This window comes from Physeter macrocephalus, chromosome 20, assembly GCF_002837175.3.
Source record: "Physeter macrocephalus isolate SW-GA chromosome 20, ASM283717v5, whole genome shotgun sequence".
NCBI classification, from domain to species: domain Eukaryota; kingdom Metazoa; phylum Chordata; class Mammalia; order Artiodactyla; family Physeteridae; genus Physeter; species Physeter macrocephalus.
In genome coordinates, this window is record NC_041233.1 from 79,281,018 (window position 1) to 79,305,852 (window position 24,835).

Genomic DNA, 24,835 nt, shown 5'->3' on the forward strand with positions numbered 1-24,835 from the left:
GCTTAGCAATAGAGAATGGTCTTTTTGGACCCTGCTGAACCAGCAGGAGCGTTTTCCTTTTTCCGGGCACCTCAAAAGCAGAACTTGTGGGAGCGGGTGATACTTAGCAGCCTGGCCCGGTATTCTGGCCACCTCAGGGACCGTGTGCCTTGTCCACCTGCTTTGTGTTGGGGTGTAGCCGTGCTGACTGCAGTGAAGTGGCTGTCAAGGAAGGGGCCACGGGTTTCACCTTGCCTTGTTTTGGAAAGGGAAATGGGCTGCTTTCAGGCTTTGGAAGACAGGCTGAGGCAACCTGCGCTGGGGTTCCCTCAAGGTTTGTACGTGAGTATGAAAGCGGAAATCTGCTTTTAAACTGTCGTAGGTGCTTCTTTATGGATGCAGTAGAGAGGGATGACTGTCTTTGCCATTGTTTGCATGTAGATAATGCCTCTTATCATTTGAGAAAAATGACCTAGTCTTCTAGGCCTGAGCGTGTCTGTTGCAGAGGGACGGAAATAGTTTACTTTCTGGCTTCGTGTGGGATGTCCACTTCTCCGCGTTTCGGAAGAAGCCTTATTAATGCAGCGACTTTGGAGCCCTGACATCTTCCATTCCGTATTCCCCGGGGCATTTCTTTGCACATAAACTCATATTTACAGAGGAACACCTTTTGTTAAGCCTGTATTTCTCTTCAGAGTCTTGATTTCTCATCTGCTAATGTTGTCAGCACAAAGCTAGGACTCTGGAGGGAAGGCCGTGCTTCAATGTCTCGGGAACATAGAAAACTTCCCAGCGTCCCACAGCTGCTCTCCAGGCAGCCTTGTTGCTTTTGATTATACAGTGGTTTCCTATAAATGCACAGTAATAAGCAGTTGCAGTAATTGTTCATCAAATGTTCTCAAAAACCTAAAAGCGTAAAGTTAGCCGTGAATGTTTTGTGTAAATCTGAGCAATTTTGGAGTCGGTGTTTCATGTTAGCAAGTTTTAAACAAAAATGCAGCAGCAAAACAAACAGGAGTTGATGCGGACAAGTATGTTAGTGGACACGGTTTTAGCCATACGATCCCGGAACAGGCATGCCTAACTATCACCTTGGTTTCCTTTTAAAAAATTTACATGTACCTCTTAGGGATTTACATTGCTAGATTTGTGCAAAGCTAAACAACAGTGCTTATTTTATATATATATTGCTCATAAATATTTTTTTCCCCCTCTGCTCTGTGGCTGTAGACAAGTTAGGAAAATATTAAGGATTTTAGATGTTTGGTAGTGCTTTTATAAAACTGGACAAGGTGAATTAATAAGATGGAAACAAACTTAATTTTAGAATAAACCATTGATTTTGATTATTTACTTTTCATTTAAGAAATTCAGATTATGGGAATTCCTTGGTGGTCCAGTGGTTGGTTAGGACTCAGTGCTTTCACTGCTGTGGGCCCAGGTTCGATCCCTGGCTGGGGAACTAAGATTCTGCAAGCCTTGTGGCGTGGTCAAAAAAAAAAAAAAAAATAGAAAGAAATTAAGATTAGGATGATACTAAGGAAAAAAGCTCATGGGATGGAAGATAATCTGTTAGGGCATGATAGGATGGGTACGTGGTGGGGATCTTAGAAATTCCTAGAAAGGATGTCAAATATAGAAATAGTGGGGGTGAGAGATTCAGCTGTGTGGAGGAGAAGTTATTCTAAAATGTAGCAGTGACCACATTTTAACTTTTTGTAGGCACCATGCCATGCAGAATTTTATCAAGTTAGGTTTCACCTAGATTTTTTTTTCATGGAAAGAACCACAGGATTCTTTTTCCTTTGGGTAATTCCTCATTTTCTTGATGAATTGTACTCCTTGCGGTGTGCGGGCTTCTCATTGCGGTGGCTTCTCTTGTTGCAGAGCACGGACTCCAGGCGCACGGGCTCTGTAGTTGTGGCTCGCGGGCTCTAGGGCGCAGGCTCAGTAGTTGTGGCTCATTGGCTCCAGAGCGCAGGCTCGGTAGTTGTGGCGCACGGGCTTAGTTGCCCTGCGGCATGTGGGATCTTCCCGGAACAGGGCTCGAACCCGTGTCCCCTGCCTTGGCAGGGGGATTCTTAACCACTGCGCCACCAGCGAAGTCCCTCTTGATGAATTGTGCTCTTGCTGTTGCAAAACTGTTGCTTTTCTTTGTACCATCAAACCCCTTGGAATATGTAGAAAGTGATAAGAGGTATGAATTTTGTATCTTGTTTGTGCTTCCCTTTTGGCATAAACGCACTGAGAGCTTGTAGATTCAGATTTTGCCTTTTGCAGAAGCCTCTCTGCACATGCCAAATGCACCACAGTCACCAGAAGAGCCCAGAGCCACATCCTCTTGTAGCTCAGCTGACAGGCCTCAGGGTTGAGTTTCTCTGTGTGCTGAGAATTATTGGGGGAGAAGGTATTCTGAACTCTCAGTAGGCAAGATCTGTAGGCTGGCCACTTTCTCCGGGAGCTACAAGGGTTGCCCATTCATGGGCCAGATTCTAGAAGCTCCCGTGCTGGCTTTGAGGCTCCAAGTCCAGATCCTGCCTTGGTCTACTCTGGTTGGCTGGACTATGCAAGATCGTGCATCGTCTTTTATTCTTCTCATCTTTTCGTGTGTGATGGGAACCAAATTCTATCCAGTGTGTTCAGTTCCACGCTAAAAACATCTTTAATGTGACATTAATTGAACACCATCATGTAAAGCACAGACATGTCTATTTGAGAAAAACAGAAATCCACAATGCTCTTTTAAATCAAGAACTTAACACCTGGCTTTTCTCCCCTCGTCTAGCAAGATAACAGGGAGATGTTTCGAAACGTTCGGCACATGATCTACGACCTTATTGAGTGGCGATCGCAAATTCTTTCTGGAACTCTGCCACAGGATGAGCTCAAAGAACTGAAGAAGAAAGTCACTGCCAAAATTGATTATGGAAACAGGTTTGTTTGTTTGAAAGATGATTTCATGCTTAAGTTATCCAATATAATAGCATCCCCATAAACCTTGAGGGAGAATATAATCCTATCTTATGATAAAACAAAATTTCTAACATCAAAATAATGGCACGGGTTTCATTTTTAAAAGGATGAGCTGTTTTCTCTTGGATCCTGAAGATCAGGAGTTTTCTGAGTCATTGTTGAAAAGTATTCTTTTCCAGAAGGTGGGCCTGGGGAGCCTGTCATTGTCACTCTTCCATAGGGGACCGTGCAGTGATTCCCCTGATGGGGAACTTTTCCTTTCTGCTGACAGTATTTGACCTTGAGTCCAGCCGTGGGGGTACTTTGTGTAGTAACAAAAGCCCCAGGTTTCTTTCGTGCAGTCCTGTGTTCTGGAAGTTGGAAGGGACATCGAAGGGCACCTTAAAACTTGTCACCAGTGTAGGGACGCCAGATTTGGCGAACGAAAATACAGCCAGCTGGTCTCTTCTCTTCTCCGTCATCCTGTGTGTGGTTGAATTTGCTCCTTGCCATGTCTTCTCACAAGTCTTTCGGGATCAAGCGATTCCTGGCCGAGGAACAAAAGGAGAATCGTCCTGTTCCCCAGTGGATTTGAATGAAAACTGGTAATAAAATCAGGTACAGTTCCAAGAGAAGACATTAGGGAAGAACCCAGCTAGATCTATAAGGAGCCTCGCATGAGGTGGCACATGTTTATGCTGGGTCAAGATCACCTGCACCTATAACCATATCTCTCTGAGACCATCACTACTATCTGAACAGCCGGACGCGTTTTATTTTTGTGTCAGTTTTTCTGCGGTAGCGCGGAAACTATTATTATTGGCTTAATAATAAATATGTGAGACCTTTTGTTGGAAAAAATACAGCCAGCTAAATTTGCATTGTCGATATAAACAACACGTAATTGTTTTACAGGAGTATGGCTCATGCAAAAGTTCCCATTTACAGCAGGGCGCCGCCCAGCTCTGCTTGAATGCCTTTAACAGTGGCGCACCCGCTCTCGCACAGAGGTGCGTGTTCTAGCGTGGGCATGCATTTCTGATGCACAGTCATCCCAGTCCTCCCAGGTTCTGTAACCAGAATGAGGCCACGCCCTTTTCTGCCGGATAACTATTTGACTGTTCATATAATGTCAGAGCTGCAAGAAGCCTTAAAAAGTATCTGGTCACAGGACCCCCAAATGCTCGTCGATATCAGAATCACTTGGACAGCTTTCAAAATGTAGAATCCTGGAACCACTCCTTGAGATCCTGGTTGCTGATGTCTGGAATGCTGGCTAGAGATCCCAGTCTTCAAAAATAGACTTGGACTGTGATGGACAGCAGATTGGGAAACTCCTGGTTTAGTCGCCCCCTCATTTTACACAGTAGGACGTAAAGCTCAGAAAATAGCTCCATTCGGCCGAAGGGAGCCCTGGAAAAAACTAAGAAAGCGTTTTGTAAAATCAGCATTATAACAGTTTCGTTTTCTGGTGATTCAGACTTTCAAGTGTGAAAAGGTTTTAAAAGCTGCATTATTAGTAAGATGTAATGTTTGGATTAGAAAAGCCTACAGGAGGAGGCTTTTAAATTTGTTTTTCCCTCAGGAAGCCAGAGATTTCTGGGTATAGGATATTAGATATTGTTGCAGGGAAACCCATTTCAAGACCACCTGCCTAAAAAACCAAACTGTTGGAGCTTTGCTTTTATTTTCTCTTGGAGTATCATATTTTGAACTTATGTCCAGAAACCAGCTGCTTAATTTGGCCGCGGGAAGCCAAAATACATTATGTCATGGAACAATCTAGTTAAGAAAGGATGTATTTCCAAACGTAGTTTACTACTTTGATAGGAAGTGCAGTCCATAACAAGGTAGGTTTTTGCCCAAGGAACTCAGATCTACTCCATAACTTCTCTACAGCCCAATACTCTGTGCATGTCTTTCTAGTTCCTTCTTCAGGAAACAAAATAGTAAAAAATAAAATCACTGTGTTGAAAGTCGGATTTTAAAATGGTTTCTGGGAGACATTTGAGAATGTGATTAAGGTCATGGACCATCTCTCTAGGAAAATGCACATACATGACACATACATGTACAAATTTTGCACGTAATTTCAGGGTGTCCCCCCTCCCCAGAGGTGCTTTGGGCTTCCACAGATTTAGTTTCTAATGGTGTTAGAGTCCCTTGCTCTGCTGCAGCGTACCTTCACAGTGGAGGCTCAGTCTGGATTCTGAACCACCCGAACACCAGCTGCTAAGAGCAGCGCATGGAATGGTTGGTGTGGAGATCCCTGAGAGACCACTTCCTGTGGCAGTTTCCACGTGGCATTCCGGAAGGAGCATGGGCTCTGCCATGAGAGGGTTCTGGCTCAGAATCTAGGCCCTGGGGTCTTTTAGATGTTTCGCTGAGCTTAGGTTTCCTCCTTTGTGAAGTGGGTCGGACCGTCTGTACTGGCAGGCCTGAGGTACATGGCAGGATTTACACAGCAGGCTGGGGCATGGCCAGAGCCTCTGCTTCTCAGGGAGCCTGATTGTGTGTGGCCTGCAGGACCTCCTGGTGAGTCCCTCCTAAAGCCAGATGCTTTGTAGTTCTGCCCACGCCAGCCCTGGCCCTGCCCACATCAGAACGGATCCCACTTCATTAGCATTGACTCCACCCACACCAGCACTGGCTCCTCCCATCCTGAGCAACTGTACTTACGGACCGCTACGGAAGTCTACACCTCATACCGATTTAAGGGGTTTTTGGGCAGGGCCCTCCTGTAGAGACATTTTCTAGATCTTTTAATCTGTATTGATTTGCCTGATCCAACAGCATCAGGACAGCATCTCTCATTCCAGGTTTCTTCCCAAGATTCAAGTGTGTGAAGGGTATCTACTGAATTGAAAATTATTTCAGCTGGGTAAAACTTGGAGTATTGGCTAGTCTGTACAAACTCAAGTAAACATAAGCTAACCCTGTAGGAATATGTGGATAGGAAGGGAAGGACAACAGATCTTGAGTTTAGCTGGAAGCTTCACCAGCTCTAAAATTATAGACAAAATAGAGATTTATACTGGCCTGTACTTCAACTTGGCTCTTGTATATTTGCATTTCATTGGCAATCTTTGGATTGATGGGGTGGAATATTTTCCTTGCCATGGAATTATCAACTTGCCTTCGAAAGTTACCTGTAAAAAACCCTATATATGTGGCATTTGTATGCATATGTGGTAAACCTTATTTTCCCCCACGGCATTTTAAAACAACTTGAAATCTAATCCCATTAACTAATTAACTGGATATATGTACCTTATGAATTTATTTAAATACTTAGAAAAATTGTGTTTGGGTAATGGTATTGAAATTAAAATACTCAGTGAATGATGAAAAAAAAAAAAAGAGGGAGGGGCTTTCCCAAATTGGTGAATCTTGTTACAAAGACAGCTACTAAGAGCATAAAAGGTTTATTTTGTGTACCTCTTGAAATCCCTCACAATCATTACAACCACTCAGGTTCTTTTCATGCAAAGGGGAAAGCCTCTCTTTGTTTAAAAGCCCGTTTACTCTTGTGCCGCCCACAGGCCCGGTTGGTCTTGTTTTACCATCCGTGAATTTGCTCAGTAGATATACTAACAGGACAAAATGAGGTTTTTGTGATTGCCTTCCACAAACAGTGCAGTGGTCCTGCACAATTCACAAAACTAAACCTGCTTGACACGTTATTAGACTCATTCACGTGTAGCTTTAAGGTATGTGACCTTCGGAGAAGTCAGAGATTAGTTCATCTAAATGGAAGTTTTACTGCCAAGTCAACTTTCCTCTTCAACTTGTAACTGTTAAAGATATTCTCTAATTGAAATTTATCTTCATTTCAAAAGATGTCTTCCTTTGTTGTATGGTTAAAAAAAAATAAAAACGTCCTGCTTCTATAGACTTGTTAATAGCAGGAAGAAAAATCCGAAAGGCATCCGTGGTTAAGATCCTCATGTCTTATTAAAAGAAAACCAGAACACAGCACCGTAGCACAGCTCTTGGTTTCTTTCTTTATATAATTGCCTTTGTTTATTCTTTAAATAAAAATTGTGGTAAAAATCACCTGACTGTTTCGTTGGATCTGGGGAAATGGAGAGAATGTTGCCAAAAAACATTTCCAGATATAGACGGACAGGTTTATTAGTCACATGCTGCCTGTGTTTTAAGTTGGCTACTACATTTAGCCATCTGGCCAGCAAGTTGCTTAACAGTACCGTGGATGACTCTTCCGTATGTTCTGTGTCGAAACAGTAGAACGTCTTTATCGAAAATCTTCTGTTGGGCTAATTAAGGGATTAGAACTGACTCTAGGTAGAAGGAAAGCAGTGCGGTGGAACCTGCCAGAGACGGTGGTGAGGAAATGGAGCGGTGGGTGTGCCTCTGCTCCAGCTTTCCCTTCCTCTCACCTCTCCCCACAACCACCAGCTGTATATATTTGGGCATATTGGTGGGCATGTGACTGGATGGATATACGTACACATGCACACACAAATTTATACACACACATATGCCACAGCATATACATGGCGTGTGTGTGCTTTCAACTGTCTATACAGTTCACATGGTAGTTAGCAATGTCCACTTCATTTGGACTTTGTAGATCTGTAAGACAAAGCCACTCCGGCAATGGAAGTAAAAACTGAATACGTTTTTTTTTTTTTTTTTTTTTTTTTAATCCCGAGGGTGTACATTTTAAGTTAAAGGCGGGGACCTTGCAGAGTTGTGTGTCCTAATATTGTGTGGGTGACCCCGACTTTCTGGGATGTTTTCTGCTCCGTTTGCTGGGACTGAAGTTTGTTAGAGAATTCAAGGCCCTCGGGTTGTGAAGTTCTGAATTCTTGTTGTTCTAGGATCCTTGATTTGGACTTGGTGGTGAGAGATGAAGATGGGAACATTCTGGATCCAGAACTAACTAGCACGATTAGTCTTTTCAGAGCTCACGAAGTAGCTTCTAAACAAGTGGAGGAAAGATTACAAGAAGAAAAGGTAAGTTCACCTCTCTGTAATATGCCAGTTACCTGTGGAGCACATTTTCTCAGCAGCAGTTTACTACATTAGTAAAACATCACCAGTGATGTGAGGCCCGTTACGCGCCCTGAAAAGGACCTGAAAAGGCACAGCTGCGCAGTATATTTCATACAGTGATGGGTGGAATGGAGCCCAGGGTCAAAACATGCCACTGCTGACCTGAAAGCATTTCATCTCTTGAGGGGGGTGTGCTTCAGCCCAGGGGGCAGGGTTTTAATGACGTTGGCTTTGCGGTCTTAGCTCGTGGGAAACAATACTCGATTCTGTGTTTCCTCTGATGGGAGTAGGAGAGTGACATATCTAAGCTCAAGGATCTTATTTGCAAAGCAGAAATAGAGACACAGACGTAGAGAACAAATGTATGGATACCGAGGGGGAATGGGGGGGTGGGAAGGTCTGGGCGATTGGGATTGACACACATGCACTATTGATGCTATGTGTAAATTAGACAACTAATGAGAACTTACTGTAGAGCTCAGGGAACTCTACTCAGTGCTCTGTGGTGACCTAAATGGGAAGGAAATCCAAAAAAGTGGGGATCTATGTATATGTAAGGCTGATTCATTTTGCTGTACAGGAGAAACTAACACAACATTGTGAAGCAACTATACTCCAATAAGAATTAATAAAAAAAAAAATGAGCTCAGTGAGGGCAGGGAACACGTATCTTACTGATCTTTTTCATCTTCCATGGCCTTTAATGGTATCTTGTATGTAGTTGATACTGAGAACTCGACTGCCTGATCGAGCCTTCCTTTCATTCAGCAACTGTTGAGCCCCTACTGTGTGCCAGGTACTGAGGCCGTAACGATGAAGAACAGAGATGTCCTCGGAGGGTTTGACCTAATGGGAGAACCAAAAAGTAAACAAGCAACTCCACATGTGGTCTCCATTCTGATTCCTTGACTGGGCCCCTAAATGTTTTGTATCTGAAGGAAACACTCAGTATAAGCTGTGATGGGACCGGGACCGTTGCACAGGGCACTGTTATCTTCAGTTGGGTGCGTGCCTGTGATGAGGGTGTCGGGTGAGGACAAGGAAGACACTGCATGGAGGGCTTTGCTGTGTTACTGCAGCTAGTTTCACATGGTTTTCTGTTCTGTAGCGAATGAACAAAGCGAGGGGTAGCCAAGAGTGTTGCTCTCGTCGACTTTCTGTTGTATTGTTTTATTTCCGCTGACAGTCTCAGAAGCAGAACATAGACATTAACAGACAAGCCAAGTTTGCTGCCACCCCTTCTCTGGCCTTGTTTGTCAACCTCAAAAACGTGGTGTGTAAAATCGGAGAAGATGCTGAAGTGCTCATGTCTCTGTATGACCCTGTGGAGTCCAAGTTCATCAGGTCAGTGACATTCCCTGGCTGCTGTCTCTCCTCTTCGGTTACTGTTGGGAAGATAGCCTCAGGACCCCCCACAAAGTCTTGCTCTTGCAGGGAGCCCTAGGGGTGATCAGCTGGCCGGACTTCCCCCAGGTAGCCGAACTCTGCGTCAGGGTCAGCTTTCCTGCGCGTACGTGGATATTTGATGGTAAAGCTGTAGTCTTGTAATGTTATAAGGACCTGGCAGCTACAGGTTGAAGTCATGCTTCCTATGTTGTCTTTAGAGGATGTTTTGTTTGTTGACCCCCCCCCCCTCCGCCCACAGCCCCACCCAATATATTGCTCTTGTCTTAATCTTGCTTTTTCGAGCTTTGGTTCTCTGTGAATGTCATTTCTGGACCTTTGACCTACTGTTATTTCTCCAAGATGGTTGGCTGGAATACAGTGTCTCGAACGGTGCCTGCTATGTAAAGGCTCTCAAAGAATGTTTGTTCAATAAAATATTGTAAATCCCATCTCTGCCATGTCTGTCCTTTCTCATGTGCTCTCTTTCTCAGTTCTTGTTTTTGTTCCTCAGTATAACTTTCTCTTTGTCCAGAGGGAAAAAGTATGGTTTAAACTGTGTGTGTGTGTGTGTATGTGTGTTTTAAAAGTCTAGAATCTTCACTCGTATTTTTGAAAATTTAAAAACTTAGTATATGACAGAAAACAGAACAAATTTCATTGCCACTTCTGATAAGGACTTTATTTCTTCTTGTAGGATTCAATATGTAATTTTAGGTCATATTTGGTTTGTGTCAGGCTCTGAAATAATCAGGCAGTTTTACTTTATACTATAAATGAATGAATGGTGAATGTGAGACTATAATTGTTCCAAATGAACAAATATGATTTTCATAATAAACTTTTAACATATACACACAACTGTGTAAAATAAACAACGACCTACTGTATAGCACAGGGAGCTATATTCAGTGTCGTGTAATAACCTATAATGGAAGAGAATCTGAAGAAGAATATACATATGTATGTAACTGACTCACTTTGCTGTGCACCTGAAACTAACACAACATTGTAAATTAACTGTACTTCAATTTTAAAAAGTGGTGAAAAAAGTAATAAAAACTTTGAAATGCCGTTTGCATATAGTTCCTTTGGAATTATAACCCTGTGCGTCCAAAATTAAAACCTCAAGGATTTTGTACAGGCCGTCCTTGCATACTGTCCTGTATGGAAATTTGCTTATATGTTAATGGCAGAGCAGCTGTATCTGATGTGGTTGTTATTTCTGAACCCATTTAGTTGTACGCATAGTGGACCTCCGTGGTATTAATTAAAAGCCAGTGTGGATGTACCTTTGGTACCCTGTTCTATTTGGGAAATTAATTTGCTTTTATTTCTTTTTTTCAAGTGAAAACTACCTAGTTCGCTGGTCAAGTTCAGGATTGCCTAAAGATATAGACAGATTACACAATTTGCGAGCTGTTTTCACTGTAAGTGCATCCAAAGATGTTCATTTGAATTGCTCACCGTTCTGATGACTGTTTTTAATGACCGCCGTCTGACTTCTCACCACACTAGAGCATGGGTCCTTGGGATGCCTTTAATACTTGTTAATTTACTATAATAACATAACTGCCCAGGAATCTTCTGGGTCTCTAGCTACCCTTAGAATCCCCACGACAGAGATGTGTACTCCATTACGTTGAGTATGCCTCTTAAACTTGGATCTTAAGTTCATTTAATGCTAATTGACTTTTGTGATTCAGCTGCTTTTTGTCTTGTGAATGACTTATTAAAATGCTAAAAACTGCTTGGAGAAAAGAGTCACAATCCATCTTTCTACTGTCTGTTTCAATTGAACCTGCATTGAGTAATGGTTCTGCAAAATAACTTACGGAAATTAATATTTCTAGGATCTCGGAAGCAAAGACCTGAAAAGGGAGAAAATCAGTTTTGTGTGTCAGATTGTTCGCGTGGGTCGCATGGAACTGAGAGACAATAACACAAGGAAGCTGACCTCCGGCTTGCGGCGGCCATTCGGGGTGGCCGGTAATCCATTTCTTTCCTTTTTCTTAAGAGTTTCAAGATCATCACCTTTGCTGTGAATACGAGCTGCCGTTGACTATTGGACAGTGGGCTGCTTGATTTATAAGCTTTTCTGCTGGAGAGAAAAAGAAAAGATCTATTCGTTCTTCTCTGCATGGGTTCAGGTCCACATGCAGCTCAGGGTTTTTGCTCCACAAGCTTCAGGTGCAAATTATACATTTGGTTTGAAAGTGGATCCTATCTCCTGGAGGAGACCCTGACCTACATGCTCATCCTGGAGGGAAACCAGTCATTGGAGGGTTGCAGGGTTTCTGGACTTGGTGATTGATTGATTTAGGAATGAATTTGCACAGAATGGTCAAAGGGCTGAAAAGGTAGAAAGAGCAGAAAGCCTGGAGAGGACAGAGTTCTCTTCAAATAGGGACCTTTTATCCAGCGGACCTGTGCTCTGTTTTTGTTTTGTTTTTAATATTAAGTTTTTCTTTACTGCAAATAATAAATATTATTCATTGGACATAAAAGCTCATGCTACTGCTTTAAGGAAAGGTGGTTATTTCTTCTTTTAAAAGGAATTTTTTTAAACATTTTTATTGGAGTATAATTGCTTTACAATGGTGTGTTAGTTTCTGCTTTATAACAAAGTGAATCAGTTATATATATACAAATGTCCCCATATCTCTTCCCTCTTGCATCTCCCTCCCTTCCACCCTCCCTATCCCACCCCTCTAGGTGGTCACAGAGCACCGAGCTTATCTCCCTGTGCTATGCGGCTGCTTCCCACTAGCTACCTATTTTACGTTTGGTAGTGTATATATATGTCCATGCCACTCTCTCACTTCGTCACAGCTTACCCTTCCCCCTCCCTGTGTCCTCAAGTCCATTCTCTACGTCTGCATCTTTATTCCTGTCCTGCCCCTAGGTGCTTAGGAACCTTTTTTTTTTTTTTTTTTTTTTTAGATTCCATATATATGTGTTAGCATACGGTATTTGTTTTTGTCTTTCTGACTTACTTCACTCTGTAGGACAGACTCTAGGTCCATCCACCTCACTGCAAATAACTCCCTTTTATGGCTGAGTCATATTCCACTGTATATATGTGCCACATCTTCTTTATCCGCTCCTCTGTCGATGGACACTGCGGTGGCTTCCATGTCCTGGCTATTGTAAACAGTGCTGTAGTGAACACTGGGGTACAGGACTCTTTTCTGAATTATGGTTTTCTCAGGGTGTCTGCCCAGTAGTGGACTCGTGGCTTTCTGAAGACGGACCCTCATACCTGAACACAGAAACGCTTGGGCTTTTAGTTTGGGGGTGACACCCCCAAGTCCTTCATTTCTTTCCTGGGCAATGGGGACCTTTGATGCCCAAAGTCCCAGTCACGGCGAGAACTTTCTTCGCCAGGGCCTGCGTGCTGAAGGCCAGCGAGGGAAAGACGTGGTGACGGGCAATTTCAAGGCGTTCCCTCGGAGCCTGGTCTCTGGGGGCCCAAAGGCGCCGTCAGTCCCAGGAAGTAGCAGAGCTGAGGCTGCTTTCAACGTACTGGTGCTCAGACCTAGCTTGTGTTTCCTGCTCACACGCTGCCTTCCTGCCAGTAGTTGCTGGGCTCCTGGATGTGTCCAGGGCTAGAGACAGGGCTTTGACAAGGGAGCTGGATTATCAGAGAGACTCATAGTCAGCTGGTGGGGTGAGTCGCAGAGGAGAGAGGTCTGCGGACACAGGAAAGCTGCTCGCTGCGGCCTGGGCCGTAGGAGGTAGTCTCCTGGGTGCAGACTCACCTGTTCTGACCCATATGGAGCCAGTTGTCTGAGCTGCTGCTGCAAATACCGAAGGCTGATTGGACTTGGGCTGCAAAATGAGCTCTATTTGTTGGTTCAGAACTGGTGGTAAAGATGGAGTCTTGGCCATAGGAGCATCTTAACAACAGGTGGGATGCTTCTGTTCTGGTCCTGCAAATCCCTTCCCCCTTTTTAGGGTGGAGGGAGGTGGTAGAAGTGGAAATTGTCCCCCTTTTATTTATTTTATTTTTTTTTTGCGGTACGCGGGCCTCTCACCGTTGCGGCCTCTCCCGTTGCGGAGCACAGGCTCCGGACGCGCGGGCGCAGCGGCCACGGCTCACGGGCCCAGCCGCTCCGCGGCACGCGGGATCCTCCCGGACCGGGGCACGAACCCGCGTCCCCTGCGTCGGCAGGCGGACTCTCAACCGCTGCGCCGCCAGGGAAGCCCCCCATTTTTACTATATGATTGTATGTTGTTAAAGAGGGGATCGTGCAGAAGGAAATAAATGAGGCGTGTTGCTCACTCACCTGCAGTCAGTTGTGGTAGCTGAGCAGAGACAGAGCACATGTCCAGTGCCCCTAGGGCTGTTCTTGGGGTTTCTCGCTGTGTTGGTCTGAGCTGGGCATCGGTGATGTTCCAGCTACCAGATTTTGGGCAAATTCATTCAGGTCCTTGAGCCTCGTTTCCTCAACCATACAGTAGGCGAGTGCGGGGACTAGCTGCCCAGCGTTTCTTGCAATGGTGTCCACAGGTGCCAGCACGGGGTGGCTGAAGCATAGCCACTTTATGTACCGTTTCCTTATTGGGGCCGTGCAGTGGCTGATGTGAGGCTCCAGAACAGTGCTGTCCAGTATGGTCGCCCTGCCACATGTGGCTATTTCGGCATAAAAATGCAATCAGAGTAAAAATTCAGTTCCTCCATTCCACTGGCCACATTTTAGATGCTCCTCGGGATAGAACATTTCATCAGCACACAAGGTTCTATTGGAAAATGCACCTCGGTCAGTGCCAGCTGGATAATAGACAGAGGAATTTATTAAGTGGAACTCTCCTGCTTAAGCCCCAACCCCGTTTGGGCTGGTGTTTTCAGATAACTTGACTGGTCCTTCAAATGTGGAACTACTTGAAACTTGAATATAAAAAAACTCCACCAGTTTATGCTTGTTGTTGGTCAGAGGACGGTCTGATGCTCTTTTGTTTGTTTGTCTTCTGTGATGATAGCGTTTAAGCAAAACCACCTCTGTTCTTTTCTTGTCCCCAGTGATGGATGTGACAGATATAATAAATGGAAAAGTCGATGATGAAGATAAGCAGCATTTCATTCCCTTTCAGCCGTAAGTACGGGGCCAAGTAGTTAACCAGATAGAATATGGAAAAATGTATGTTTGTAATAATTATCTTTATAATTCAGTTTATAAATTCAGCACAAACAGGAATTGATTATTGAATAATAATGAAACGTCTGTTTAGTCGCTGCTCTAGTGAAGGGCATTTTTGTAGTCGCAGGAAACCTGGGTTAAAGGTCATGGTCTTTTGCGAGTAGAAGATTTTACGTGTGATCCCTGACGTGCCTTATCATGTAGCACACTCAGAATTACAATTCCAATCTGAGCATGCATGTTTCTTTACATAATTGATTTATTCTAGTAGCTATTCACATTTTCAAAATACAGTAGTTTCAAATTCCTCATGGGAAGTTGCTGTCTTCAAAATAAAAAAAAACCACACACATTAAGAATGAATTCTTTTGTAAAGTGAGAAATAATACCTGAGATTTTTCTGTCTCTGGGGCTGCCTCGAGTGGACGTTGTCTGTGCTTTGCCATTTTTAGGGTTTGTCTAGTTCTGACCTGAAGTCTATAGGACGGCGTGCTTGGAAAGCTCTTGGAGGAGATTCATTAAATTGATTCTCCGATTTGAAAGGTAGTTCTCGTGGAAAAGGTTGAAAGAATTGGTGTTATTTCCCTGGAGATTAAAGCCAGAGGGCACCTGGATAATGGTCTATAGTACCTTCAAGGGCACTTCTCTACTTTAGACAGAGAGAAAGGAGGAGGAATTAGAGGGGTTTAGGTTAACGACAAGAGGGGGCTTCCTCCTGGCGGTGTGAAATCTTAGAAGAAAGAGTAAAGGATAAATTGAGTTAGAATGACCTGTCCTAGTGCCCTGCATTCTGTCTTTTCTCCTCATTTCTGTTTCTACTTAAGTGATTCCAGGCTCGAAAGAAATTTTATTTTAGCCAGTTTTGGTTGCTTTCAGGTGTTGGCTGAGGGGGTTTGGAGGTTGGCGGGTGGTGGGAGGAGTCCTCTCCTAGGGGGGATGGGGGAGCAGGAGATGGGAGGTCGTCTCCCTTTGCGCCCCGTCTTTGCACGACGGACCGTGCCTTCAGCCCCGGGCTTGAGAACCACTTGTTCAAGGTGGAACAGAGCGGTTTCCTTTGCAGGCAGGTGATCTGGTCAGACAGCATCTTGAAGCATGGCCCAGTAGGCATTTAGAGTAACAGAAAACATTGCATGAACGTGCTTGAAATTGAGGTTCACTTTTACGTATCTCACCACACAACTGGAGGCGAAGGTTTTCTGTGGCTTCATTGCTTTAGACTTATTCTTCTGTCCAACACTGTAACCACTAGCCACGTGTGGCCATTTCAGTTCATGAAAATTAACTAAAATTAAATATGTAGTGCGTCCATCACGCTAGTTTCATTTAAAGTCTTCAGTACCACAGGTGGCTAGTGGCTACCAGATTGGTCAGTGCAGGTAGAGAACATTCCCGTCATCATAGAACGTTCTGTAGGAAAGTGATACTTTGGAGTCATGCCTGGTGAAGAGAGTTACAAAGGGAACTCCATTCTGCAGAATCTGGAAGTTTCGTTAGTAAACAAGGAGAACATAATCTTGGAACATGGGCAGATATTGAGGTAATAACTAAAATACACCATTATAAAACGATAATACTAAGTTGCCCATGAGAAAAACAGCGCAGCCCAGTGATGTTTTGAGTGCCGTTTTATTCATTAGACTTCAGAGTTTCTTGATGCCCAAATGGCACCACTGCATTGAAATTACCTGTTGCCTACTAGTGTCTTCTGGGAAAAGTCAAGGGAAAAAAAAAACTTGGGTTATGGTTTGAAAAGTGAGGGGGTTTAGTTTTAGACTCACTAATCTCAATTTCACCGTGACTTGTTATGACCTACTTGAGGTGGCATCTTGCTGCCGTCTTCTTCTCTCTTGTAGTGAAATGTCCACTTTAAAAAATGTTATTACATGTTCAGTTCTTACTGTAATTTGTGACTTCTTGCTCCATTAAAGGAAGACTCATATACAGATTCATATGTTCAGTGTTAGAAACAAAAGAGAAGCATGATTTTAATAGCAAAATAAGCAATGGAAGTAGTTCTTTGGGAAATGCCATGCTAATGAAACCCAGTTTTTGCTCCATTAAAACCGATTTATTATACCACAGGATAAATTTTAGGCAAGGAAGCATAGAGTACGTTTCTCTCTCTCTCTGTCTTTTTTAACTTGGTGAAGTAAATGAAAACAGCCCTCAGCTTTCTTGAGTAACGTGGGCTCAAGTGATAAATAGCACTTGTCCTAGTTTCTAGAAATAATTTTAAACGTTATATACATGACGTACATTTTCTTGCTTATTGCATATTGTGCTCTGCTGTGCTACATGGTGTTTCCCTTTGCCCATGTCGCCTGTTTGTTTTTATTTTCTCAGTCCTAGTGCAGCTTCTATTAAAAGCTCCTGACCCATGAGTCCCCAAAACATTGACGATTTACATTCATAATTGTGTCACAGTTTTACTCTTCAGGCATGGTAGTTGTGTTCTCTGAAGATTATGCCATTCTTTTCACATTTAATTATTTTAGGCTACGTTGAGTCCACAGTCTGATGGAGCAGAGTGGTTGCTTCCCAAGCTTCCCAAGCAGTTAGGTCCGAGGGATCTTTTGTTTTTTTTGTCTTGATTTTGCTTTTCCCTTCAAAACACCCACCCCTTGACCTATGCTATATATGGTCAAGAATTAACGAAGGAGAAGAAATGGTCATAAACATTCCTTGGGATTAAATGCTGTTCGACCATGTTATTTTCAGATAAGTTCCCTTTTTGTCAGGTGTCCGATAGACGTGGCGTGGTGCTCTGGTTCACCTTTATTTCCTGGGGATAATATATAGGGTCGACCTCGTTGGCTTTACTTCTCTTGTGCGGTTCAGCATTTTCCTGATCAATGCTCTTTCCTGTCTGTCTTGTCACCTATCCTGTCCTTTGTCGTGCACTGACTTGTGATGACTCTCGCACTTGGTGATGATGACCTCTTGTGTTCGTTCCCTTGTTACCGTGACCTCTGGGTCGCTGTGCCCCTTTGTCTCCTGTGGTCTTGGTCGTCCCGTGCCCTCCAGGCTCGCGTTGGACGACGCCATTCGACACAAGCCGCTGAACATGTCATCCCGTTTTTCACCCAGGGTGGCGGGGGAGAATGACTTCCTTCAGACTGTTATAAACAAAGTCATTGCTGCCAAAGAAGTCAACCACAAGGGCCAGGGTACGTATTCTATGGTTTTGTTTCTATAAGAGTCCATTTACATGAACTTGGGAACATGCTGTGGTTTGAATTGTAGTTTGATGATGGTGATGCTGATGATGATGATATTGATGATGAAAATGACAACAGTGGTGATGATGGTGAAAATGACGCGGTGATGGTGGTGGTGGTGGTGGTGATGGTGACGATGGCGGCAGTGTTGGGTAATGGTGTACTCACTGTCCCTGATGCACAGCCTATGAGGGTTTTCCTGCCGATCATCTTTGTAAGCATTGCTGAGAGCCAGGCTCCTGGATGAGAGGAGAAAACTGACTAGGATGCAGTGAAATGTTTGGAGAGAGCCCAGAGTTGATAGGACTGGAAGCACCTCCTCTGTTGGCTTTCCTCAGACTTCTCCAGCCACCTCCTCTGTTCAGGACACTTGAATGACTTCACAAGAGAATAACAGAATAACTGTCCACTGCCTGTGATTTCCCCTTTGCTGTTTAGAGACACAGAGAGATGTTCAACATCGCCCACCTCCCCACGTGTGCTCTTCTCGCTGTGTTTTTTTCCCACTCGTGTTGTGAACTAATCGCTGCCACCTTGTTTTCCGGGGCTCCCGCACCCCGTACCCCTGAGAAAGTGGCTCCTTTTCGCAGACTGGTTCCCCTTCAGTTTTGTAATCGAGGGGATTTCTCCTCCCCTGCTCCCCAGCCTGCAGTCATCGTTTTTAATCCCACGCTGACAGGTTTCCCGAGCAGCTGACCCTCTGTTGGCAGAGGCAATGAATCAATCACCACGGGCTGGTGACAGCTGGCCCTCGGCTGGCCAGGAGGGCTGCCGGAAAACAAGTTTACTGAGGCCCCGCTTCCAGCTGGAAGGGAAGTTGGGGGGAGTCACCTTCTGAGTTGCTCCGACCTGAGGCTGCTTTTAGCACCAGTGGGAATATCCTTTCCTCAGTCCTTGAGTAGATGCAGACTTAACCATAAACTCAGTAGAGCTGAGGTGAATAGACCTGTTTCATTGTCTAGTTACCTTATGTCACCAGACTTATTTTAAGAAACAGTTATCTTGATTCATTTCCCATTGTTCTAAGGGAGAGCGTGAATCGAACCTAAAGAATGTCCAGGAGGAATTAACAGCCCCTGTCCGTCTGCAGGGACTTCTGGCTTTCTTTTGATAGGAACCACCCCCCTTCCCTGGAAAACAACAAAACAAAAACCCCAACCCCAAACGTTAATGAATCGTGGCCTCTCTAGACAGAGCAATTTTCAGCTGACCCAGGACCCCTCTTCTCATAAGTTACCAGCCCTCCCAATTGGCACTTTAACTGAAAACCACAGGGAGATCCAATTGAAGCTGTTGGATTAGAGCACTCGGAGGCAGTGGCCCCCGGCCCCCGGCCCCTCTTGCAAAGTCATCAGAGTTTTGATACACTTTTATTACGGAGTCACACAGGAAGAGTGGAGACTGGTGGATGGCCAGCAGGAACTTGCTCACAAAGAGCATCTGTGGCCCCCGCCTCTGTCAGTCTCACTGGTATTGTGGCCAAAATCTGTGTCCCAGAGGTGGACTGTTGCCAGGGGACCCTGATTCCTTGAACTCTGGGGGGAGGAGGGGTGCTTTCAGGTCACAGTGAGAGCTAAGTGATAAGAACATTGATTGTTTTCAGAGGGACCGTTGGTGCCTTCCTGAACCAAAATGCCCTCGGGCCACATCACTGGCTCAGGTTGACCTTGAACCGGAAGTGATGGAGTTAGTGACCTTTCGCCGGGGCTCACTCTCAGGCGTAGTTCAGTGCATTCCAGGGAGAGCTGAGAGGCCCGGGGCCCAGTGAATGCAGCACGGAGTGAGCTGCTAGGTTTGCGGGGTTTTGCCCAGTGGAGCCCCATGTTTCCATCCATGGTGACCCATCAAGTCACACAGTCAAGTGCACAGAGCTGTGGAAGGGACTTGGAGGGACATGGCCTGTCCCTTCTGAGCTGGTCTCCAGACTTTGGCCTAGGTTAGGTTAACATCTACATGTTTACTTGTTGCAATGGACATCTTTTATATTTAGCCCAAATTATTCTGAACCCTGAACCCAGAGGCGCTGGGTATTTGATGTGGATGGTGAGTCCTCATACACCCCCAGACATCTGCTCCTGTTGTTTGAAATATTGCATATGCTAATCCCTTTTGTGTTTAGTTACTCTGGTTTAGCAAAAGTCAACCTAAAATACACTTTTCCCTTGAAAATTGGCCTCATTTCCTCCTCTGAGGAAAGTGTTTTAAACCCAGCATAACTGGGCACATTTAATCTCTGTGTTTAAATTGTGTTATAACAAGTTGTGTCACCAAGTTACTGGTTCATCAGCTAGTTGAGCAAGCTGGTACTTGTGAGAAAGAAAAGGTGTTGGAAAGACATCTTTACTTTTACCCTCTTAAATAATTATCTCAGCACATCCTGCAAGTCCTTGAAAAGTGTCTCCAAGTTAGATTTATTCTGGAGATATTCCTTCCTTTGGGAGGTTTCGGGACTCAGACTCGTAAGATTTAGCCGTGTCCTGGTGGCCCCAGCAGGGAACAAGTTCATGTCAAGTGTCATGTGCAGTGATAATTCCCCTTGCACTTCTGTGAGCGTCTGTTTTCCCTGGTCTGCTCTACTGGAGGACAGAGCCAGGGGTTAAGTGCCCGGTACTCCAAGGGTCCATCTGTTCACTCATCCTACAGGTCTGGAGCTGTGCCAGCTTGTGGTGCTTTTTTTTAAAATGTAAATTTATTTATTTATTTGGCTGTGTTGGGTCTTTGTTGCTGCACGCAGGCTTTCTCTAGTTGTGGCGAGCGGGGGCTACTCTTCGTTGTGGGCTTCTCATTGCTGTGGCTTCTCCTGTTGCGGAGCATGGGCTCTAGGTGCACGGGCTTCAGCAGTTGTGACTCTCAGGCTTTGGAGTGCAGGCTCAGTAGTTGTGGTGCACGGGGCTTAGTTGCTCCGTGGCATGTGGGATCTTCCCGGACCAGGGATCGAACCCATGTCCCCTGCATTGGCAGGCGGATTCTTAACCACTGCACCACCAGGGAACTCCCGTTTGTGGTGCTTTTGTGTGAATTAGAAAGAGATGGTCTGTCCTCTGGGTGAGTGGGGAGATGCATCGCTTCCAGGATACACAGCTTGGTGAGCAGAGTGCAGGCTGGGTTTAGCTCCCACTTGCCTTTCTTTGCTAGTTGCCTTGTGCAGTGCACATCCTGAGCCGTGATACACGTGTCCCTACTGGGGTGCTACCCCCTGATGACTCTTTAGAGACCTATTTTTATTGGTTATGCTTCTCTCCTACTTTTTCAACTCTCCCCCTCATGATCGGGAATTTTATATCTTAAGGAGAAAGACAAGGGAAAAATATAGAAGGAAAGAAAAGAAAAGGTAGCAAACAAAAAAATTCTCCCTCTGTCTCTGTGTATTGACTAGCTCTTGACTCCACTGTTGATTTCTCAGTGGACTCTTTCGCCTGCTGTCCGCCCTTCATCTCCTGTAACTTCTCTGTCCTTCTCCCAGCAGCGTTTGCCCCTCTCCTCCCCCAGGAGGGCTCCTGCTGAAGCCCACCCTGGTTGCCCCGTGCTGCAGACACTCCCCTTTCCCCGGGCTGCATGTTGTGCCATCGGCCCCGTTGATGCCACCCGGGTTTTCCTTTTTCTCTGCCCTCTGCTTTCCCCCGTCTCTCGCCGACTTCTCTTTTCCCTGTGTGGACTCTCGATGTCAGCAACTCTTCTGGGCACAGGACGGGCGTCTTCTTGCTCTCCTCCCTCTGTGCTCTGACCCTTCAGGACGTCTCCACTGGGATGCAGGGTGTGCCAGCACCTGCTACTGGTCGTGCCCAGGACTGCCGCCGTCTCTGAGAGCCACTCCCCCTCCATCCCTCCTTCCTCCACTTCTGATATGACTCCCTTGCTGCTCACAACACCCCTGACCCCGGTGCTGCAGTCCTGCCAGTGTCCGCCTGGGCTCCTGCAGTGGTCTCTTCACTGGGGTCCTCGGCTCGCTCTAAATTCCCAGCTACCCAGTCCCATGCAGCCACCTGAGTCCTGTCAGGTCAGACTCTGGTCGGGCTCCTCCTCCGGGCCCTTTGTTGGGGACCATAGCTCCTGCCCCGGCCGACAGGCCCTGGGGTCAGGTCTGTGCTGCTTTCCCAGCTGCATCCCACACCTCTTCCCCCTGCATCTTGGGGCTGCAGCCTGGAACCTCCTTATTTAGCGTCTCCTCACCCCTCAGATCTCAGCACAATGTTCCTTCCTCAGGGGAGCCTCTGTGACGCCCAGGAGCGCAGTCTCCACGTGTGCTTAGAGAGCTCTTTGTAGGCACGTATTTCACAGAGAGACACCCGTGGTGTTTGGCTCATGGAATAGAAGTGAACCCCTGGCAGTGGGGTAGTGAGTCTCCGCCCTGTGTCTGCAGTGCCCTGTGCGTGTCTGGCACGTGGTGGGTGCACGTTAGGTACTTTTGAATAAATCAGGGGGACGGTCTAGTTGGCAAGAGGAGAGGGCTTTCACCAGCTGGTGAAGGATGTCGTCAGTGACCGTGGACTTTCTCAACGACAAGTTGTGTAAATCTTTGCAGAGGGCAGGCCAGCTGCTGGCAGACGAGGGGGTTGGAGGGGGAGGGGGAGGGAGGGAGGCGTGAGGTTTAATTCAGCAGGTCCACTCGCTTGCAGCAGAAGCAGCCTCAGGTGTGTTCCTTGTGTGTCCCCATCAGCTGTCTTCCAGGTCCAGTTAGAATGAAAGTTGTTTGTGAACAAGGTCTGTGGTTTTCCCATTTTCTTCTACGGAGCGCAGGGTGCTGAGCTAAACAGTGGTGAGTGGTCCCCGGAAGCATGCATCTAGAGGAGGGACAGCTGGACAGGCAGACCCATACACACACAAGAGTCATGTAGGTGAGGACAGGTACTGTTACGTTCTGATGGGCAGGTGGGGTCCCGCAGAGCTGAGTGAGAGGAGAGCAAGCAGGCCAGGCCCCCGAAGTCTCAAGGATGGAGACCCCGACCTGCCCCGAAGTCTCAAGGATGGAGACCCCGACCTGCCAACTGATAGTGACACCCCTCCCTCCCCAGGAAAGCCAAGCGACTGCTTTGTGTCCTGCCTTTGACTTTGTTAAGTGTCGGCTTTCGGCTTTCTTCCCTCTAATCGTTTGATTGCTGCTCCTGGAGCATTTTATACAAAATGCGGCAGCTTTTGTGGAGGGAGGGAGAGAGGGCAGGGCACACACGCCTCCCAGGTACACCGTGCTCTCCCGCGGCCATCCTCGCATCTCTTTTAGAGGGTTTGAAAGCCTTCATTTTCCCCCTTGGAGAAAGGAGCTGAGTGGTGGCCGGAGCATTAGTTGCTCCTTTGCTGTGACATTGTGAAACAGAGGGACGGGGCCGCCCTGGCAGCCGCTGTCCCAGTCGTGTGGGTGGCCCGCTGGTCGTCCCCAGCCCTGTGCTCTGCGGCTCCCCTTCCCGGGAGCATGGGTGCCACTGAGGCAACTGGATACTTTCGTGGGTTTGTGAAGCTGCGAGTTTCCCTCCTGAATCCTCTCCCGCTGTCATCCTTTCTGGGAGAATGGAAAATGATAGCCTTCTCAATCCCCTTCCAGAAAAATGCTACCTTCTGATTTATCTTCAGCGTATATCAACTCAAAAGAGTCATCAGTCCCAGGCAGAGGTAGCACGTAACTGCGGTTATGTCCTTAGGCTCCTCCAGTGTGGGATTTGCATCCCAGCTAATCTGATGCAGGCATGTGTGCCAGGCACCTTTTCCCTGGTCCCGCTCCTGTCTTTCTCATCCACCCACACTTCCTCTTAAGGCGTTGCGTTGTGAATTAAAAGCTGCTCATTCATTGATATTGATTTCCTGAAAACTTCTAAAAATGTACAAGGTATAAAGATGTACATGATAAAATGTGACTCATGCATCCATTGCTTTTCTAGGTTTGTGGGTAACATTGAAATTACTTCCTGGAGATATCCATCAGATTAGAAAAGAATTTCCTCATTTGGTGGACAGGACCACAGCGGTGGCGCGGAAAACGGGGTTTCCGGAGATAATCATGCCTGGTGAGAATGGATGAATCCTTTAGCCCCTCTGAGCGTGGGGGGGATGCGGCCGGCCTCGGAAGGGTTTACGTAGCTGGCTGCAAAGAGCGACGTTTATGTAGGAGCTCAGCGAAGCAGAGGGTCGAGGCTGTAAAGCCCAGCGTGGTGATGGGTCACTCCTGTAGGCAGGAGCTGCGGCCAGCGTGACAGCCGAGCACCCGGGGTCAGGCCGAGGGGAGGAGGTTTCTCTTGGTTATAATAACCCTGGAGGGCTGGTGTGGAGCGACTCCTGGTGATACAGTAACAGGGATAAGCAGACGGAACAGCATTGGCCAGAGACCCGGCCCTGAGACCTTGCGATGGTCTCTGTCGCCAGCTGGGCAAAACGCCATCGTGATCGTAATCGAACGCACTGCTGTTCTGTGTTCTGCTGTTGCCCTTAATCAGGATGCCTGCAATTTGTCTTTTGCCCACAGTGTCTGGAACGGAAGAATGGGTGTCTGGCACCCCACTCACCCTGGCTGAAGGACTGAGTGCGTTTGGTCGTGTGATGCTTAATAATGTGATAGAGGGTGAGCAGACAGGGACCGTTTGGAGAGCTGTGCAGAATTCACTTTTAGGCTCTGAGGAATGGATTGGTGATGATGGCTGGGTAGGACTTAAGGCGATTCCTTTACGATAATTATGTACGTTTGGGACCGTCTTGTGGTCCTGTAACAGCATTTGAATTACCCAGAATGTGTTCAAAATGAAGGGAGCACGATTGGGGTAAATATACCCTCTTATGTTCCAAGCTTTGAGAATAACCCTCTTTGGTAGGTTATGGGTTAAATGTCTCTTCACCACAGCGGTGCACAGCCTTGAACCCCATCCATTGGCCCCAGAAGTGAGGGTGCAGGCATCCCACCCTCTGGTATGAATTTCATTTCTGCCCCTCCCTGGCCCTGGGGCAAGTTACCTGATCTCTCTTAGCTGTGGTTTCCTCCCCTGGAGAACAAGAATAATAATAATTCCTACCTAGAGATCTGGTTGGAGTTAGGATGCTTCAGGGTGTAAGTAACAGAAAACGCAAGGCCAGCTCAAATGGCCGCACCCTGAGGATATTTGTCGGTCATGTGAATGAGGAAAAGGGACAGAGCCTGCTGCCAGGTCAGCCTGGACCACTGGC

General features: G+C 46.1%; 1 protein-coding gene and 1 pseudogene across 1 annotated transcript in view; both read left to right on the forward strand.

The window, feature by feature from the left end:
* Positions 1-24,835, forward strand: part of DOCK1 (dedicator of cytokinesis 1) — a 495,771-nt gene that overhangs the window by 67,259 nt on the left and 403,677 nt on the right. Inside the window, exons 6-13 of the mRNA XM_055081438.1 lie at positions 2,765-2,913; positions 7,776-7,911; positions 9,137-9,294; positions 10,682-10,763; positions 11,187-11,322; positions 14,357-14,429; positions 17,499-17,641; positions 23,563-23,688. Of these exons, the coding sequence (XP_054937413.1) occupies positions 2,765-2,913; positions 7,776-7,911; positions 9,137-9,294; positions 10,682-10,763; positions 11,187-11,322; positions 14,357-14,429; positions 17,499-17,641; positions 23,563-23,688 (1,003 nt within the window). The remainder of the gene's footprint in view (positions 1-2,764; positions 2,914-7,775; positions 7,912-9,136; positions 9,295-10,681; positions 10,764-11,186; positions 11,323-14,356; positions 14,430-17,498; positions 17,642-23,562; positions 23,689-24,835) is intronic.
* Positions 3,443-3,690, forward strand: LOC112064223 (60S ribosomal protein L39-like; annotated as a pseudogene).